Source organism: Protopterus annectens, chromosome 8.part0 (assembly GCF_019279795.1).
Source record: "Protopterus annectens isolate FY-2018-M chromosome 8.part0, PAN1.0, whole genome shotgun sequence".
Lineage (NCBI taxonomy): Eukaryota > Metazoa > Chordata > Ceratodontiformes > Protopteridae > Protopterus > Protopterus annectens.
Window position 1 is genome coordinate 949,843,716 of NC_056741.1, and position 21,652 is coordinate 949,865,367.

Below are 21,652 nucleotides of genomic sequence, written 5' to 3' on the forward strand. Positions count from 1 at the left end.
CCACCCAGTATTTCTGACAGAGTAACCTGCAGAGATTTTTTAAAGGCTGCCAATTGTTTACACTCCCAAAGTATGTTCCTAATTACCTTTTTCTTCCCTATCACGCCTCCAACATTTGCAATCTACCTGAGGAAAAATTCTTTTGAGTCTGCAAAGGGTATAAAAAATGCCTATGCAAACATTTCCAAGCAAAAATCTTAAATCTTCTAGACTTAGTTGCATGTTTGGGAGCCATACTTATATCCTCTCATTGTTTCTTTTGTGACTTGCTTATCCAGTTTCTCTATCCATTCTTTCTAACCTCCTCAGATTGATTCCTGTAGCTGTCATGCAATATTTAATGTACCATTTTAGTTATACCTTTTTTAACAGCAGCTTCTGTTCTAGACTCAAGTAAAAATTCTACCCATGCTGGTCTTTCACTTGGTTCTCCTTTCCCATTTTCTTTGTCTATATTTTGATATTAATCCTTGATAGGGAAGCCAGTCTCTAGCCTGCAGTACAAGTGTATTCTTGGCCTCTTCCCATTCTGTTACATTTCCCTCTCTAATTGCTCCCAGTACTTTGGTTACTTTGCCAGCTTTCTCCAGTAAATTCCTGCCCCTCTTGCCTATTCTTTGTACCCCTAATTGCAGTCATCCCTATCAGCAGAATCTCCTTTCTCCATTCCTGTGTTGGCTTAGTTCTTGGAATACTTTCTGCTACTTTATGAATGTAACATTCTGCATGGATGTTGTTATTCTCCTTAAGGATCTGCATCCAAAATCCCACTCTCTTCTTATTACTTCCCCCCTGTTTTCATCATCATCCCTTTCCACTTTGAATTGTAGTTTTTTGCTTGTGCTTTGTACAGGAACCTTAACTGTGTGACCCTAACGTATCTCTTCGATTCAGGACACTTTCATTGTTGATCATTTCTGCCTTTTGAAAAAGTTCCATCAGTATTCAGTGCAAGATCTAGGTTTGCAATCTGCTGCTATTTCTGTGCTTAATGGCTGTTGCAAACTTCATGATATCGTTTGAATGCCTAAAGACCAGATTACAATGAACTGTGATAGGTCAGTGGCTTCATAGTTGCAGCCTGTTTGCAGATATTTTAGTGGCAGACCTTTGTCATTGTACTCTGTAGTGGTAGGTAATCGCTCCCAGTCTACTGGTGGGTCTTGCCTTTTCACAGCCAAAATTAATCACAGATTTTGTCGAATGACTCTGCTTGCTGGTTGAGTAGCTCATTGATGCTTCCAGATTTTGCAGAGGTTGTGGTCCTACCACTAGAGAAGAGTTCCAGATCAGCCACTTAAGAGGTAAGATCAATATTAACAACCTTAGTGGCCTTGCAGACAAATTTGCTCCCAGAATCTTTCATTATCTACTTAGATAGCCAAACCATCATGTACACGTATAAGGGGGTAGAAGTGTCCATGAACATTGAGATGATGCTTATTGGCAGTATTCCATACATAAGGGGCATCACTTTCAACAGCCCACATCCTCTGGGAATTGTGAATTGTTTATCCTGGGAAAGTGAATAGACTTTGTAAGCCACTTCAGTCCTCTCCTGGAGCTGAAGTTTCAAAGACAACATCTGTTCAAAGTCTAAAAGCAATGGGGCACTCTGGAGATCAGTCTTTTTTGCCATCTAGAAGAATGTGGTCCTCTCCACTTGTGTTCTATTGAGCATGACCAGGAGGAGGTAGCAGTAGTTGTGATCTCTCTATTTCATCCCATAGGAGATTCCTGTACAAATTCCTGTCACCTGTCATTCCTTCCGAGTTCAGCTGTCATCAAAAAGTTTAGGAAGAAACACCAAGATTTATTGTCTTCATCCATTGTTAACTGGGAATGGGTGTGACTTTAGAGTCTTATTTTTTGACAGAACAGAAAGCACTTCCAGTCCAATCCAAGCATGCCCTCCATCATTTGGAAGGCAACCAAATGCATCTCAAGATCTGACTTTTCAAGCACATCCTTTGAATTCCACTAGATGTTCATCGTGTTACCCTGCTGCAGTCATCACACTTGGGTTATCCTGTCATCAGGCGGTCCCGCAGCCGGCCGGATTTCCAAAGTCTTAGTCCGACATCGGTTGCTGTCGCCTCATCCCTGACGTCAGTGCGCCAGGGGTACATATACTGCAACCAACGCCATTTTCTTCAGTCTTTCTTGCCGCGCGGTGCCCGAAGCAGAAACAGTTCGCAAGTGCCAGTCAGCCAACTCCTGAGATTTTCGAATTCGAATTTCAGACCGAAGTCTTCTGTAAAGCTAAGTACCCCATTGGGGAAACTTTTCTTGCCTCAGACCGATGTCAGAAAAAGTTAACAATTGTATTTCTTGTGGGAAGCAAATACCTTATAAGGATTTTCATTCTTATTGCATACCCTGCCTAGGCCCTGACCACAACGTCACTTCTTGTCGTTTTTGTGCTAGATTTAATAAACGTACTATTAAAAGACGATTTGATTTTGCACGACACTTTTTTGGCAGAAAATTTAATTATAACATGCCGTCGGAGCTACCGACTACCGGCGTGCACAAAAAACGCAGGGATAAAGACCGACAGCCCAGGCCTAAGCCCGATTCCAAGGCCTCGGTTGATTCAGTCTCCGGTCCTTCTGTTATCAGTGAGGCCCCGACGCAACCTCTGACTACCGCACTTGAGGAACCCGAGACCGCTACGGATATTTTGATGGAATGTACTAGGCCGACACAGCCTTTTACTTCAGGCCCTACCGACGACTTACCTCCCAAGGACGTCGGTACTTCTGAAACACCATCGCCTTCTGAAGGAGTTTTCAGACCAACGACTCTTACAGTCAAAACGTTTTCCAAATCGAAAACTCCTTCCAGATCGAAAAAGGCTTCACTTCAGTCTCCTGTTCAAGGCCCTATGCCTAAGAAACAGATGCTCAAGATGGCTAAAGATCTGATTTCTCTTATCAGGGGTTCTCAGCCTCGTCCTGACAAAAGGCCTAGACAGGAGGAAAAATCTGCTTCCTCTGAACAGCTGTCTATTTCTTTGGATTCCTCTGAAGACCAAGACTTTTCCTTCTCTCCTTATGAAGATTCTGATGCTGAGGACTCTATTCCCTCAGCTTCCCCTCCAGAAGACTACTCTTTTGGGGAAACTTTACACACTATGAGGTAACATTTTCACTGGGAAGGTCAGGATTACTCTGATTCCAAGAAAAGGCTCAGAGAGTTTCTTTTATTCCCCCAACACAGACCTCTAGCCATCCCTCCTGTTTTGGACATTGTGGATGATGTCTATTTAGACTATCTGCCTCCTGCCCTGGCCAAGCCTGACAGATACTACAGAGTACCTGATTCCCATAAATTTCTTTACAAAAGCCCAGTAGCTGACCCAGAGACTATCTCCCAGGGTCCCAAGGGTCCCAAGGGGGCAAAGGCTTCCATGGCTAAAAATCCAGTACCTTCTGAAAGGGATTCAAGAGCACTAGACAGATGGGGGAAAAAAGTTTAGACCTCAGCCACTTTAGCTATGAGAGCTCTAAACTGTCCATTTCATATGCTCAAGTATCAGCAATTTCTGATCTCTCAGTTAAAACAAAAGATAACAACCCTTCCTCAACAAACTGAATTGAAAGAAGTACATGATTTGTTGCATGCCACTGAGCAGGTGGGCAAACGTACCTTACAGTGTGGTTTTGATTCTTTGGAGGCCTCTTGCAGAGCAGCTGTCACTGGATCAGTTATACGTAGGCATGCCTGGTTAAAGGAACAAAGTCTGCCTGAACATGTTATAGCAAAACTACTAGATGTTCCCTTGAAGCAGGATGTTCTTTTTGGTGTTAAAGCAGAAGAAGTTTTAAAGAAAATGGAAGATAAGGCAAAATCAGTGCAGACAGTCAAAGATTTCCTACAGGTACAACCCCTTCGCTTCAGCAGAAACTGGCCAACCAAAAATTGGTCCTTTCCAGCCACTGACAGGCCTCAGAGGGGTAAATACAGGCGCCCAAGGGGCAGAGGACAACTGCAAAGCTCTTTTGTTAGCCCCCCTGGGGGGGAAACTAGCACTATTTGTAGACAACTGGCACATGGTCACAAAGGACAAATGGGTCCTAGACATCATTTTACGAGGATACAGATTCCACTTTCACACCTTGCCAATAAAAAGAGGAATGCCAAACCTGCCACAAAATCAAAGGGCAGAGGCTCAAAAATAAATTACAGCTCTCATGGCCATGAGAGCCATTCAAAGGGTACCAACTCAAGAGCAAGGCCAAGGATTTTACTCAAGACTCTTCCTAGTACCCAGGAAAGAAAATGCTTGGAGACCAGTTCTGGACCTTTCAATTCTAAACACTTACAAGTTCCCAAATTCAAGATGCTAACACTACAGCAGCTGCTTCCCATGTTGGGCAAGGAAGCATGGCTGGTAACGTTGGACCTCAAGGAGGCATACCTGCATGTCCCTATCAAACAAAGTTGCAGAAGATACCTCCATTTCATTGCAGGTTCGACCCATTATCAATTCTCTGCACTGCCCTTTGGCTTATCTACTGCGCCCAGAGTATTCACAAAATGCCTGGCACCAGTAATTGCATACTGCAAACAAAGAGGAATTCAAATATATCCATACCTGGACAACTGCCTCATCCATGCAGAAAGAAAAGACATTCTCATACAACATCTGGCTTTTGTGATGCATCTATTAAATTGTCTGGGGTACACAGTAAACGAAAAGAAGTCAAAACTAGTACCCTCACAAAAAATGACATTCCTGGGTGCCAGCTTGGACACAATGGCCCAGAAGACTTATCTTACACCAGACAAGCAATTACAACTGACTCAATATTTCAAGACAATGGCAACAAAGACCCAATTAACTGCAAGAAAAATTCTGCAGGCTTTGGACTTCATGGCATCTTGCATTCTGATAATACCATTTGCAAAACTGCATATGAGGAAATTACAATGGTACTTAAAAAGCATATGGTCTCAACACAGCCACAGCTTGGACACAGTGATATCTCTCATTCCCTGCCTTCAACAGATTTTCTATGGTGGGCACAGGCATGTCACCTCAACAAGGGTCAGCCTTTCACCTTGCCCCCACCCAGGCAAACTATCACAACAGATGCTTCAGACTATGCCTGGGGGGCTCACATGGCAGGGCAATGCATTCAAGGCCTATGGACTGCAGAACAAAGAAAACTGCACATAAACCAAAAAGAGATGCTAGCTGTACAGAAAGCTCTGACAGCCTTCAAGGATCTACTACAGCCTGGACAACTGGCAATAAAGACAGACAACACCACTGTAATGTGGTACATAAACAAACAAGGGGGCACACATTCCTACCCTCTTTGCAGGCAAGCAATGATCTTATGGAACACAGCTCTGACCTACCAAGTCCAGTTACAAGCTCACTTCCTGCCAGGACAGAAAAACACATTGGCAGACGACCTAAGCAGAAACATCAAGGATCCCCACGAGTGGAAGCTAGACCCACAAATATTTGCAATGATAACTCAAAGATGGGGCCTACCAAATATAGACCTGTTTGCCAGTCCTCAAAACTACCAGCTGATAAAATTTTGTACAAGAACATTCCACCATCAAGCTTGGAAAGTGGATGCTCTCTCCTTCAGTTGGAAAAACCTGACAACATATGCCTTTCCTCCATTACCTCTTCTCACAAAGGTACTTTTGAAGGTCAAAAAGGAGATACCTCGAATGATTCTCATAGCCCCAGACTGGCCACGCCAGCACTGGTACCCACTATTGAAGAATATGGCTCACAGCCCACCATGGATATTGCCTCAAATACCTCATTTGCTCACACAGCAAGACAAGCAGATTCTACACAGCCAGATCAAAACCTTAAACCTGGCTGCATGGCAAATCAATTAAGCAGCCAACCAGCCCCTTTATCACAAGCAGTACTGGATGTTATTCTAGAAGCCAGGAGGCCAAGCACCAGGAAGTCTTACTCAGACAAATGGAAAAGGTTTTCGGCTTGGAACCAAGCTAAAGGCCAAGACACAACTCAGCCTCATATGCCTCACATTCTGCAGTATTTAGCTGAGATGTTGCATAAAGGACTTTCCTTCTCCTCAATTAAAATTCATGCTCCAGCTAGGCTCACTACGACACCTTTATTTTCAAACCGACTCCTAAGGCAGTTCCTCAGAGGGGCAAAAAACATTAGACCACCTAGAAGAGCTCCTACACCAACATTTCTTGCCCAACGGTTCCTGGAGTTCATAAATTCAAATGCCATGGAACAGCTAGTCACTGTTCCTACGAGAGGAGAAAATATACTAGATCTCATTATCACAAACATGGGGACAAAATGCTCCACACTGGAAGTATATCCCTCATTGGTGAGATCTGATCATAAACTAATCTCACTGGAAATCCACATCCCGCCCCCACCCCAAACAAAAAAGACCACAGTGAAGAACTTCTCTAAAACAAACTTCACACTACTCAAGACTGGTGTGGTATCCTTCAAGGCCCCTGAGCCAGTGGAAACCACAACCAAAACTGTGGAAGCCCTTACAAATGCCTTCTATGAACACCTCCAGGACTGCATGGATCAGGCAATCCCAAATAAAACCAAGACTCTTTCCACAAAGGGCAAACGTCCAGTCTGGTGGACCCCAGCCATTAACAAACTTTACAATAAGAGGAGAAAGCTATTACATGATAGAACAAAATCCATAAAAGGGAAGTCACCCCTGGTCATTATTAGTAAAAAAATACGAGCACTCATAAAATCAGCCAAGGCCAATTTTGAGAGAAAAATTGCCATGGATTCAAAGGACAATCATAAGGCCTTTTTCAGCTATGTTAGGAACCTGGGTGGAAACTCCCAGATATGCTCAGAATTAGTCCAAAATGATACAAAAATCACTGAACCCACAGGCATTGCCAACATACTGGCAGACAGGTTCAGTGCAAACTTCACCCTAAAGGAGAGATAACTCTCCCAGCAGAGTGTAGCCTCCCAGACATCTCAAATGCGCAGGTGAAAGCTGCTCTCTAAAGCTAAAACACAGCATCAATGGGACCAGATGGTGTCCCAATTAAACCTGCACATAAGGCAGCTGTTTAATCTCAGCCTTACCACAGGAGTGGCGACGGCAACTGTGGTCCCACTCCACAAAGGCGGTGCCTCTACAGACCCTATAAGCTTAACAAGTCTAGTCTGCAAAGCTATGGAGAGGATCATAATGGAGCTCATAAACAAAGATATAGGGGACTTGCAGACATTGGACCCGACCCAGTTTGGCTCGTCAAGGGCAGATCATGCCTTTGAACTTGGTCGACTTCTTGAAAGTCACCAAGGCCATTGATGAGGGAAAGGCAGTCCATACAGCCTACCTTGACCTTGTTCAACACAATACCCCACTGGTATTGTAGAAAAACTTACCAGCTTAAATGTAAACCCATATGTCACAAGATGGGTTGCAAACTGGCTTAAGGACAGAACCCACAGGGTTAGAGTTGCTGGCGCTATGTCAGACTCCAAGCCTGTCACAAGTGGTGTCCCACAGGGCTCGGTCCTTGGCGGCATCTACTTCTCAGAAGTATAGGCCAACATGGGAGGACTTTGGCTGACAAAGTTTGCAGACGACTGCAAACTGGGCGCCATAGTGGAAAGTGCATCGGACACGGATATCCTTCAGAAGGGACTCACGGAAACAGATAGCTGGTTCCAGAGCCATGGCCTGAAGTTGAACACCAAAAAATGTATAGTCATACCCTTCGGGAAAAACAAGGTAACCCCAAGCTACCATATAGGTGGCAATCCACTAAGCACAGAAGAGGTTATCAGGGACCTGGGGACCCAGGTTGACAGTGGCCTTTCTTTTGACACTCACGTTGCTAAAGTGGTTAGAAAGACCTTCTACATTGCCCAGCTGATCATGAAGGGATTCACATCCAGATCTAGTGAGGTCATTGTTCCCCTGTACTCTTCACTTATCAGACCAATGATCGAGTACAATGCCCCATTCGGGATGTATCTCACCCGACATCTGCAGCAATTGGAGAGACCCCAAAAGTTCCTCACCAAAAGGATAAAGGGACTCCAAAATCTGTCATATGCTGCCAGATTGAAGAAACTCCAGCTCTCTTCAGTTGCATACAGTCTGCTCAGAGGTGACATGTGCCTGACATACAAGGCCATGTCCAACCCGGAATTAATGGACATGCTCCACCTCAAAAAATCCAAATCCACCAAAACCACTAGAGCAAGCGACTTAAACCTTAGCACGGATATAAATAGGACGTGCTGGAGGGATAGATTTATCACTCAGAGACTCCCTATGCTGTGGAATAAAGTCCCGATCCATGTGAGGCAGAGCACCTCGCTGGCTCTGTTCAAGAGAAATCTTGACCTGTGGATGGGAGATCGTAGGTTTATCCCGGGAATCATCTCTGTGTCACTGCTGGACAGAGGCACAACAAACTAATGGGCACAGTATTTTTCATATAAGGGGTGGCGTAAGCCACAAAAAATTGGGCTAGGCTTATAAATGCCTTAGGGCAGATAGCCTAGTATAAACCTATGAACCTATGGGACCTCAACTTTGTTCTGGAAAAACTAACATTACCTCCCTTTGAACCAACTTTTTCTGCAGACCTTCAGTTCCTATCTTGGAAGACTGCCCTGATCCTGGCAATAACTTCTGCTAGGAGAGTTTCAGAATTACAGGCACTTATGGCAGTGGAACCTTTCCTCATTTTTCATCAAGATAGAGTTTCTCTACGAACTAATCCTTCCTTCATGCCTAAGGTGGTTTCCAGTGTAGCTTTAAATCAAACCATCCATCTACCCACTTTCTTCCCCAATCCACAGAACCAAGGTGAGAGACTCCTACATTCCTTGGGCATTCACAGGCAGCTTCGATATTACTTGGATAAAACTAAGGCTTTCAGAAAAACTGACCAGCTCTTTGTTTCCTATGCTACAGCTTCTCAAGGGAGGGCCATTTCCAAGCAAACCATTTCTAAATGGATAGGCAATTGCATACAATTCTGCTATACCCATCATGGGAAACCAGTTCCTCCTACCATTAGATCCCACTCTACCAGGGCAACAGCTACCTCTACTGCCTTTCTCAGGGGGGTTCCTACCAAGGAAATTTTAGAAGCTGCAATTTGGAGTTCTGTACACACCTTCACCAAACACTATCACTTACCTCTTTATTCTAAGTCCAGGGCAGGCTTCGCCACTGCAGTTCTGCAGGGCCTCATTGCCTCCTCTAACCCTCTATAATGCCTCCACCCTACCTTAGCTTTGGGACTCAACCCAAGTGTGATGACTGCAGCAGGGTAACACGATGAACATAGTACAGTTTTGTACCTACCATAAATGTAGATGTTCGAGTGTTCACCCTGCTGCCGTCCAGGTTACCCTCCCTCCAACCCCTCTGATCTACTGGCTAAACCTCTGCTATGCCTTACTGATGTATTTGCTTATAGCTGAAGGGATTTTGTGTTTGTACAGTGTTCACACCATTTGGTACTGATTTGGATCACCTTTTTGGGAGCACCTGACATCTGGGGAAGAAAAACTGAAGAAAATGGCATCGGTTGCAATATATATACCCCTGGCGCACTGACGTCTGGGATGAGGCGATGGCAACCGATGTCGGACCAAGACTTTGGAAATCTGGCCGACTGCAGGACCACCTGATGACAGGATAACCCAAGTGTAATGACTGCAGCAGGGTGAACACTCTAACATCTACATTTATGGTAGGTACAAAACTGTACTTTGTGTACACTTGCCATAAATGTAGATGTTCAAGTGTATTCACTGTTGCAGTCCTGGTTTCCCTTCCTCCATCCCCTTTCTTCTTTTTCGCCTTTTATTAGCATTCTAACTTGTTGATGTTGTTCGTGTTTCACTGTTGCAGTCATCACATTTAGGACCATCTGCTTGCAGTAGCCCTCAGTTGGCCTGATTAACAAAGTCTTGGGTCCTGCATTGGTTGCTGTCCCTTCTTTCATGACGTCAGGTCATCAGGGGTATAAAACATGCAGCCAACGCCATTACATCAGTCTTTCTTGCTGTGCAGTGCCCGAAGCAGAAGCAGTTCGCAAGTGCCGGTTGGCCAACTCCTGAAATTTTACTGGCTAAATCTTTGCTATGCCTTACTGATGTATTTGCTTATAGCTGAAGGGTTTTTGTGTCTGTACAGTGTTCTCACTTTTTGGTACTAATTTGGATCACCTTTTTCGGGGCACCCGACATCTGGAGCAAGAAAAACTGAAGAAAATGGCGTCGGTTGCAGTATATGTACCCCTGGCGCACTGACGTCAGGGATGAGGCGACAGCAACCGATGTCGGACCAAGACTTTGGAAATCCAGCCGACTGCAGGACCACTTGACAGGATAACCCAAGTGTGATGACTGCAGCAGGGTGAACACTCGAACATCTACATTTATGGTAGGTACAAAACTGTACTTTGTACCTGCTGAGGTCTCAAAGATAACTGAGGGTTGCTAGGAAGCATTCCACGTAGCAGGTTTGTGCCTCCAGCTGGAAGTGGTTTCAGTTTAGGAAGTGCTTTACTCTATAGTATCGCCATCTTGGCAAGTGATTTTGATTAGTCTCAGACACGTATCCATAATGTATGCTTCAGTTGTTGTTTGACAAATTTGCATGTGTCCATTATCTAAACATAATGTGGATTAGCCCAACACTGGCTTGTCAAGGAGTTCCTTAAATAGGTGCAACATATCTCTGCTTTGAAGAGCAACCCCCTGTCCTTCATGGAATTTGAACTTTATGGTTGATTGGTTTGCCTGACCACCGTATGAATCTTCTTGATCAGCAGAGCTGAAGTTAGTTTTTTGGGGGGAAACTCTTTCTGGTGATTATCACTTCTGCTTGCAGGATCTCAGGTACAATGTGTAGGCAAGCATAGATACTGTTTCTCAAAGATATAATGTCCATCAGAATGAATATATGTTTCCTTCTCATGGTGTCCCCAAAATTGCTCCTGAACCAGTTTGTCTTCTATACCTCCCACTCCCTTGAGGCAGAAACCTGAAGAGGGGAGTCCCCTCACACATTTGATGTGATCCAGTAGCTGAGCCATGTTGCCTGAAATAGGTGCAGGATTTTAGCAATATAGATCAGTTGTTTACCTCGTTTGCAGCAGGGAAGAAAGGGACAATGACTGCCGAGTGAGCAGCAAACTGCATTCTCTTTTCCCTCAGGCTAACTGTCCACAGGAAAATGCATTCATTGTTCATTCCACCTGGGGGGGTGGCTGCATCCAGTGCTTATCATGAATGTCATTGTCGCAGATATCTTTGCCACTGCCACTTGATCTTTCATGCACACCTTCATCAAGCATTATTGTTTTAACTACAACTTCAAGAGTTTAATATTATTTGGGAAATTGGAGTTCACCAAGACTCAGCTCTCTGAGCTCTGTGCTTCTGCATTCTTCTGGCATATTTTATTATGATGATTACTGCTTGAGATAAAACCCATTCAAGGGCCCATCAAGCTTGTCTTCTGTTAGATATAACAGGTACAGTCTTACCATGTTTATTGATCTATGAAAAGACCATCCTTTGTGGGTCAGGAATGACCTCACACTATCTCCCACCTGCAGACTTTTCTGCTTCCTCTAGCCTTGGTCCTTGAATTTCCCCGCAAGTCAGACAAGAATATACTTACAAGTCTCTTACACAAATGTCTGTATTAACATTTTCATTATTTTTTGATTGGCATTTAGGTGCTTGATGGTGGCTGAGGGTAAACTGGAGGGTTGTAGTTGCTCTTGTTATTTTACAGAACCCTGCTGTTGTAATACTGTGTTGCTTTTAGCTTCATCAATGAGCTGAAAAGTAATATGTTGGCCAATACAAAAAAAAACAACACAAGTTTATCATCGGCCATCAGAGCAGTCAGTTAAAGCTATACATAACTTTATTATTTATTTTTTATTCTGAATTTGTTAACCAGGGTACAGCAGTGATCCCACTAGGCCCATTTTAGTCTCATCCCAGAGAAAACGCAATAGTTACATGATATTCTATACAGAGTGAATGACAAAACACAGTATATACATATTCCAAGTGAATGTCATAGTTGGCTTGATGGAATAAAGGCAATAGATGTACGATATATACAGAATGAGTGAAAACACAATGTAAACATGCATTATATATAGAGTGGAAATCAAGCTGTCATGCTGAAAGAATCACAGAGTCAGAGCAAAAATATAGACAGAAGAAGAGAATGAAGAGATTGTTACATGACCAGAGAAATGCCAGTTATTTTTATAGAGTCTTGAAATATGTATATATATATATATATATATATATATATATATATATATTAGTGGTATGTATCTGCATTCTTCTACATATTTTGTTGGATTATTTGATATACTCAGTTATAGGTTATTGATTATAACAGTGATGGTGAACCTTTTGGGCTCGGCATATCAAAAATTTGGAAAATGCCTATCTTGGCTCTGCGACCTCCCCACCCCCACCCCCAAACAGAAGAGAAACTATTTTTTACATATTCATTTATTAGAAAAAAACATAAAGTCCAATCATAAGTGCTGTTATGTATTATAAAAGTAACAGAAAAATCAGTGACTTATAGTAGAGAAAACTATATGTGCATTGATAATTGGGTTTAAAATAGTGTACCAAAAATTACCCTACTTTTAATAGTAATTTTGAATTGAACTGAAAAAAATATGGAACACACTGCATTTGATTTGATTAATATCAATTAATGACTTTTTTGTTGCTGAGTTTTAACAGATAAGTGCAGGGTCACATATTTCTTATATTTTTTTCTTTGTTTCTTTGGTAACTCAGGAGTTGGTGAATGCTGGTGTGTCACCCAAAACATTGTGGTGTATCACCTTTGACACGTATGTCATAGGTTCGCCATCACTGGATTATAATTTGGAAGTATGAATTTTTTTGTGTATAGTGTAGATTGTAACCCATAGCAATGATGTTAACAGCAAATATTTGTGATAACAAGAAAGCATTATAATAGGCTGAAGAAATGCCAAGTGATTACTGTAGATAAAAGAAAAAAGTCTTAAGAATACACAGCCTCTGTTGGATCTGAAAGTTCTTTCTTTTGATTTCTGCAGTCTTGGCTTTTCCTGCTTTCCTGTTGGGCGTAGACCAGGTTCGTCTGAAGGAGAAGTTAACAAGCAGGAAGATGGATAGTAAATGGGGTGGCAAGTCAGAAACCATTGATGTAACGTTGAATGCAGAACAAGCCATTTTCTCAAGGGATGCCCTGTCAAAGGCACTGTACTCCAGGCTGTTTGATTACTTAGTTGAGGTAAGTTGTTGATGCTGAATGAGACTAAAGAAAAATACAAATGAGCTGATAAGAAAAAAAAAGTTACCTGTATATATGATGTAGGTGAACTCCAGAATGGCAGTCATACGTATTTCAATGCCTAAATTAGTGTTTAATTTTACTGCAGGAAATTATGATACGTTTTTTTCTGAAAATACTTTGCTCTTCAGTGTGAGTTGGGGGCTTCAGATGGTTAATGTATGATTGCCTAATCAGAGCTGTTTCTGTTTGCTACACCATTGACATCAAGACCCTTGGTAGTACGTCTATTGGCAATTTAACTTATTAGACCCCTCTGACTGAAAGCTAGATCGCAGAGTCCCCCTTTAACTGACACAGTGCAGAGTTGCAGCTTTGTTTATTATTAACTTTCTTTATCTATGATGGGCAACAACGTTAAGAGATTAATGTGTGCTCAGTACTGACATGAGTCTGTATTTCACTGAAATGTAGTCTCCTCAGTATCCACTAGGGATTACCAGTCATAACAAAAGCTTTCCCTCAAGGAAGGTGAGCTATCCATTGCCCCCCCCCCCCCCACACACACACACACACACACACCTGGATGTCTGGCAAGTGAAACTTACTAGTTAGGTCTTTGTAACCATTTTCCATACTGAGATGATGATATAATTCTAAATTGTTTAGAACAAAGTGTAATATAGTTGTAAAATGAGTTGGTGGATTTTCTAAGTAAAAGCAGACAACCACTGCTCCTTAGTAAGTAACGGTTTGGGGAGATTGTGGAGTATTTTCATTGTGTTTGTCTGGAAATTGTCTACTGTATGATAGTTTTTCACCTTTATTTCTTCTCCCCTTGAATACTTAAAATCATTAATGGGTAATCGTAAAACTTTAACAAAAAACAGTGAGTTTAAATTAAATTAAAGACCATTTCTAAGAAAAAAAAATGCTTTGTGGTCATGGGGGATCCAGCAGAACCAGATCTGTTGAATTAGTAAACATTATTATAGAACAATTTGGAAAATTATCAACTCGGTCAGTGGTAGCATTGTCTTGTTTAACTTAGACTGGTTATTGTATGGAAGAAAAAAAGAAGGAAGACGCAATCTGAATGTATTGTACATACTGTGCCACAGCAGTGGCACAACAAAAGAAATGTTTGTTGGTGAATATGGTGTAAGAGGTGCCTCTACAGATCCTGCAATACCAGTGCCATAAGAGCATTGAGACACCTGTGCTACTGATGGCAACTTGCATATGTGTTTGAATTACTACATAAATAACTGAAACAAACATAAAAGAAAAAAAAGATCATTCTGTGGAGAAAGCATATAGTAGAAAGCTGTATTGTCTGACAGTGCTGCTAGTAGCCATGCATGCATATATGCATGTGTGTATATACATATATATATATATATATATATATATATATATATATATATATATATGTGTGTGTGTGTATATATATATATATATATATATATATATATATATATCTATGGGTCCCCTTCACTACACCGACACGAAAAGACCGACGACGCAGATGATCGACAAGGTGAGATCCCGACAGCCGAAACACCGACATGGGCAACGTGTGAGCATGACTCTGTAAGTGTGCGATAGTGAGGGATTTTAGGGTTAGGGTGCGGGAAAGGTGAGTGTGAGCGGTAGTGCCGGACTTAGGGTTAGGGTGCGGGTAAGGTAAGTGTGTGATAGTGACGGATTGTACTTTTAGGGGCTTTTTTAAGTGAGTTAGGGTTAGGGTGCGGGTAGGGTGAGTGTGCGATAGTGACGGACTTTATGTTTAAGGGTGGGTTAAGTGAGTTAGGGTTAGGGTGCAGGTAGGGTAAGTGTGCGATAGTGACGGACTTTAGGTTTAGGGGTGGGTTAAGTGATTTAGGGTTAGGGTGCGGGTAGGGTAAGTGTGCGGTTGTTTCGCACCTTAGGGTTAGGATTTGGGTTAAGGTTAGTGCATGTATAGTTGTGTGTAATGTGTAGTTTACGTTTTGTGTGTCGGTGTTTTGGGTGTTGGTGTTCTGGTGTTTGGTTTTGTGAGTTGTCGGTATTGTGTGTTTTCGGTCTTTTGGTGTCGGCTTTGTGGCGTGTTGGTGTAGTGAAGGGGATCCATATATATATATATATATATATATATATATATATATATGCACACACACACACACACACACACACACACACACACACACACACAGAGTTCAAGCACTGGCATTAATGCCCTTCTAGCTTGCTAATATACCAAAACACTTGTTCCCATAATAAGTGTCCAGGCTGTTCTTAAAAATATCTAAACTAGTACTTGCTTTAATGCAGTTTGTTAGTCTATTCCGTGCATCAGCTGCTGTCTGAGAGAATCAATTAGTACACTTCTCATTTCTATAGTATCTTCTACAGAGGTTGCCTGATGATTCTTTATTACTTTTTGATAGCCCCAAACATTACTAGAGGTTGTTGTCTCTACATGCCATATATATCTGAATAAGATCTCCTCACTGTACAAGTTCAGATATTTTAGTCTTTCATAATAACTTAAATTTTCACATCCACGGATGCCCTTGTTATATTTCCACTGTACTCTTTCCGGTTTACTCATGCTTGTTTTCTTATAAGATTTCTATACTGTTATTCCATACTCAAGTTTGGGTCTAATGTAACTAACAAACCATAACTTCATCATTTCTGATTTCCTGACTTTATAAATCTTTTTATACAACCTATAGCTTTATAACTATCATTAACCAATTTGTTGATATGATTAGAAAAACTCAGAGCTGGATCTACCCAGATACCCAGGTCCTTAAAGGAATCTACAGCTTCAGTCACTGTGCTATATTAAATATTAACCTGTCAGTGTATGTCTCCCAAATGTCATATGCTTAGTCTTTGATGCATTTATCAGCATGTTATTGTCTTGTGCCCAAATGGTCAATTTAGTCAAGTTTGCAGACCTGCTCTATCTGTAACGCATGCAATCAGTTTTCCTAATTTCAAGTCATCTGCATATAGACTGTAGAACACCTCAGATGAAAAAGTTAGGTCTGAAAGATGCAGTATAAACAAGTAAGGGCCTAGGACAGATCCCAGTGGGACACTGACTGTAACCAAGAATTTCACCTGTCCAGTTGCTGTATGATATTTGCCCTGTCCTATTTGTTTCCGTCTTAAGAGTACATCAATACCTAGTTGCTGTGTTTTGTGTATGACCCTGTCAGATGCTAAAGTTAAGTCTATATAAATTACATCACAGCACAGTTTTAAATTCACAGCTATTGTATTATAGAGCATAGTGTTGCAGGTGCTAATAGACCTATTTTCAACATATGCATGCTGCTATATGGTTTCAAGTCCCAACCTATCCAATTCTGATAATGACTTATCCACTATTAACTTCTCCATTATTTTCCACAACATGAAAGTAGACTTAAGGGTCTGTATGCCACTGGGTTTGTCCTACTCCCCTTTCCCTTAAAGACAGGTTTAATAAGCGCATATTTCCAATCATGAGGAATCTCCCCGTATTTATATGACCTAGTAAATAATGAATGTAATGGTATTGTAAGTTCTTACTGAAGTGTTTTCAGGTCATTATTACTAATTCTCTCCTCCCTGTGCTTTGTTTGGATCCAGTTTGTACAGTTCTTTTTCAATATAATCTAATTTGATTCCAGTATCTGAGGTTACTAGTTATGATGTTTATGCTTATAGTTATGATTAGTTATTATTATGAGGTTACAAGTGATGTCACTAGGACAACTTATCACCACCTTTGTGAAGCCAAACTGTTTTGCATAACGTTTTGTAGATATATCTGTAATCAGTTGTGTCTGAGAGTAAATTTTAGAATCTGCACACAGTTTATCAATTTGTATGTCTTTACTCCTTCCACATCTTATGTGTCTATAAAAGGGTGTCCTGTTATGCTTAATAACTTTATATAAATTTTCGTCAATTTTTTTTGATTTGGTCTCATGCTATGCTTAATTTGCTTGTCCAGCTTGTTTGTTTCATTTTTCAAAGTTGTAGTTCAACCTCTTTTCCATTTCTTATATTTTTTGTCTCTCACCTTAATTGATATCTTGTTCTTATGGAAATATATCCCCCTGATCTTGTATGCCTAGATCCTGATGTCAAAACATTTTTTATTTTTTGCACTCAATTTCCCTTTCTAAACTTTCCACATTCTGTCTGCAGTTTTTACACTGAACATATCATCCCAGTTAGTTTTATAAAGTGACTGTTTTGCTTCCACATAATCTGTAATTAACCTTCTGTGCATTGGTTTAGGTTTCAGTTTGGCAGAATTATCTAGCAAATTAACCTTTATAACCCCATGATCACTGCGCATCAACAGTGTTGAAACTGAACTTGAAGTACCAATAATTTCTTTAGGAACCCAAATAAAGTCTAGTATGTTCTTTTCCCTGGCAGTGTTTTTTTTTTTTTTGCAATCTGAAGCAGTTGTTGTTCCTGGACATGTGTTGTGAATAATTTCCTTACCATATTTGTTGAAGGAATATTATTCTACTCCGTTTCTGGTAAATTTGAATTCCCAGCTAATATTATTCTTCTCTCCTATGTTTCATGCAAGAAATGTATGAATTCCTCTAGGTCATCACCACTTGATGGTGGTCTTTACACTCCAACAATTGTTACCGTATTTCCCCGAAAATAAGACCGGGTCTTATATTCTTCCTCCCGGCGATATGCGCATTAGGGCTTATCATCAGGGGATGCCTTATTTACCCTCGCCGTATAACAATCTACCTTTATTCAATTATTCATGAACAAAAATTGGCATTAATTAATGAACACAAATCAACATTTCTTCATGTACACAAATTTACATTTATTTTGTACTTTTCTATTACTGGACAACAGTTCTAATAATGGGTTGACAGTTGTGTGTGAATTCTACATAAACAGTGCAACAAACATTTCAACTCCAGAATATCTGCACCTTGGCTTTCACAGTTATTCAAATACAGTCATGTTATCTTCTTCTGGGACATTGGTCATAAGTGTCCAACCCCCAAATTTCGCCTGAATTTCTTGCGATTCCATTTCCTGTAGCACCATTGACCCCAGTCTGTCATGACTAGCAATTGAGATCTCCTTAAATGAATACTGCTTGTCCAAGTAGCCTGCTCAAAGTGCATTGGCAACACAGCTGTCAGTGATTTTATCCCATGAATTTTTCACCCAAGTCACAACCTTTTGCAGGCTAGGCTTCACAGTGTTTCCATGCTGATTTCTCTCCATTCTATTTTCAATGTAGTCATTGAGTTCTATGCGCAAATGATCCTTGAATGGCTTGTTTATGGCAATATCAAGAGTCTGGAGATAGGCAGTCATTCCTGCGGGAATCATCATTTGATCTATTTTCCTCCATGCTAGGAATTTCTTTGCTTTTTAGCACGGTGAGTGCTGGCTGAATCCCAGACTAGCAGACCTCCCTGGGGTGAATTTCCTTTCTCCCATCCAATCATCAAGGTTCCTTTTGAAGAGGGCCAAAGAGCTGCTCTGCTTGACATGTATGGGCAGTCTATTCCAGAGTCTGGGGAGTCTCTGGGTCAGGAACCTATCCCTCCAGCATGTTTTGTTTATTGTGATGACAAGGTTTAGATCCCTGGAGTGTGTGTTTCTGAGGTATTGGGATTTCTTTAAGTGTAGCATGTCCAACAGCTCTGGGTTTGACATGGCCTTATATGTTAAGCAGAGATCGCCTCAGAGTAGACGATATGTGACAGAGTACAGCTGGAGTTTTTTAAGGCGGTCAGCATAGGGCATCTGCTTTAGGCCTGTGATTCTTTCAGTGAGGTATTTCTGCGGCCTTTCCAGTAGTTGCAGATGTCTTGGGAGGTACATACCAAATGGGATTGTATTCTATAATGGGTCTAATGAAGAATGAGTACAGTGGGACAATGACCTCCTTTTTTCTGGATGAAAAGCCCTTAGTGATGAGGTGTGCCACATAGAAGGATTTCCTGACTGCTGTGGTGATGTGGTTATTGAAGGTGAGACCACTGTCCACCTGTGTCCCTAAGTCTCTTATCACACTTTCAGTGTTTAGTGTACTGCCACCTATGTGGTAAGTCACGGGTACATGTTTTTTCCCAAAGGAGATAACTATACATTTCTTGGCATTGAGCTTGAGCCCATGGCTTTGGCACCAAGCATCTGTTTCTGTAAGGCCTTCTTGTAGAGTATCAACATCATTTGGGGATTCAGTAATGGCTCCCAGTTTGCAGTCATCTGCGAACTTTGTTAGTCAGAGTCCCTTAGTGTTGGCCTGTACTTCAGAGAAGTAGATGCCAAACAAGAGAGGTCCCAGGACTGAACCCTGTGGTACTCCACTTGTCACTTGTCTGGAGCTGGATTTGGAGTCAGCTACTTTTACAGTGTGGGTTCTGTCAGTAAGCCAGTTGGCAACCCATCGGGTGACGTAGTTCTTCAGGGCCACAAGCTACCAGATTCACATGACCAAGTACTCCTTAGCTGTGCTCGGGCAAAGCCATTAAGGAAGTGGCTGATATCCCAGACTGTGCAGCCAAATCTTCTCTATCCTCCCTGCTAGCCATCACCTGTCAGGTGAATAGACACTCCATAAGTTGCAGTTATGATGCAACTGAAGCCTCTGCTAGGTCAGCTGCATCTGCTTCTGCTTTAAGGAGATACTCTTGTTTACACCTTCAGCCCCTCCCTGACGACTTCAGGGCTAAGCTTATTGATGCCCCTTTAGATCACGCTGCCGTGTTTGGTGGCAAAGTGTCTGACCTCTTCAAGTCCTGCAACAAAAAGGCAAAGAATTGCAGGACCTCAAACACCTGCTCGTCTCACCCATCCCTAAGTTCCATAGAAACTACCCTGCCAAAACTCAATTCATCTGAAAACCTTCTCGGCCTATGGCTCCCTCCAGGCCCAGGAGACCTCCTAGAAATCAGCCCCCTCCAGCTTAGAGCTTCTCCATCCTCCAGCCAGAGGCCTCTCTTTCAAGATAGGGCAGGTAACGTTTGACTACCTGCCAGTTTCTCTTCCCACCCCTCCCACATCCCTATCCCTGTCTGCCCATCTCTCTCACTGTCTCCCTGTATGGTCCCACATTACCTCATATAAATGGGTTCTTTCCATCATCCAGAACAGTTGCTTTATGACCTGGATCACCCCCCCCCCCAGTAAGGTTAGGCACTCCACAGCCACCCACCAGTCAGCTACCCCTCCTGCAACCAGTACTGCAAGTTCTCCTGACACAAGGCACTCTAAAACCAGTGCCTATGGAAACAAAAGGAAGAGTATTCTACTCCAGAATCTTTCTGGTCCCCAGAAAGATGGGACATGGAGACCTATACTAGTTTTGATTTCTTCCTTTTCTCCTGCCCCATGCCTCTTTTTTTCTATCTTCTCTTTTGGAAAGATTATGCCTTTTTCAGTGCACTGAAGGTTTTCTGATAGAACAAGTTATCATTCCCTGTGTGTTGCATAACAAGCAGTGTCCTTTTTAGTATGTATTCTCTTTACTTTACAGACATTTGAGTTTCTTTTTCTTCCCTGTTATTTGTTGTGAACTTCTTCCTTTCTTTCTTTTTTGTTTCCTTCTAAGCATTCTGAATCATCAGATTGCTGAATACTTGCATTCAAAATTCCAAAGTCATCTCATTTCATAGGGTTTGAATGATCTTTGCAGACAATAGATGCATCATTTCCTAAATGTTTTCTATTTGCTCTTTGTTTAGCATTATTTATATCACCAGTTCAGTCATAATATGTAACAACAGATGTTCTTCGTGTTTCACTGTTGCAGTCATCACATTTGGGTTATGCCTGCTGGGTTAGCCCTCGACCGGCCTGAATACCAGAGACTTAATATTTCTGTGTCAGTTGCTGTCACTTGAAGACTGATGTCAGGTCATCAGTGGTATAAAGGAAGGCAGCTGACGCCATTGCATCAGTCTTTCTTGACGTGGAGCCCAAAGCAAAAGCAGTTTGCACGAGTGCCGGTTTACCGCTACCTGGGGATCCTTTTTTCTTGCACTAACCAATGCCAGAAAAAGTTAATAATTGTCTCACCTGTGGAAAGCAAATACCACACTGGGACTTCCACCCCTACTGTGTCACTTGTCTAGGCCCAGACCATAACGTCCCTCGTTGTTGTTACTGTACTTTGTTTAACGCCAGAACTATTTGTCGTTGAGCCCTTATTGTAGCCAGATATTTCTATTTACAGTCCTTGAATCCCGATATGGCTTCTGTAAGCCATCCAACAGCAGACCACCTGAAAAAACATAAAGATAAAGACAGAGACAGACTGCACAGGACTAAACCTTCTGATGATGCTACTG

General features: G+C 41.8%; 1 protein-coding gene across 1 annotated transcript in view; it reads left to right on the forward strand.

Annotated features, from left to right (window-relative positions):
- Window positions 1–21,652, forward strand: part of LOC122808363 (unconventional myosin-Ie-like) — a gene marked incomplete in the record, with an annotated part of 1,223,059 nt that overhangs the window by 461,191 nt on the left and 740,216 nt on the right. Inside the window, 1 exon segment of the mRNA XM_044079330.1 lies at window positions 13,120–13,316. Within this exon segment, the coding sequence (XP_043935265.1) occupies window positions 13,120–13,316 (197 nt within the window).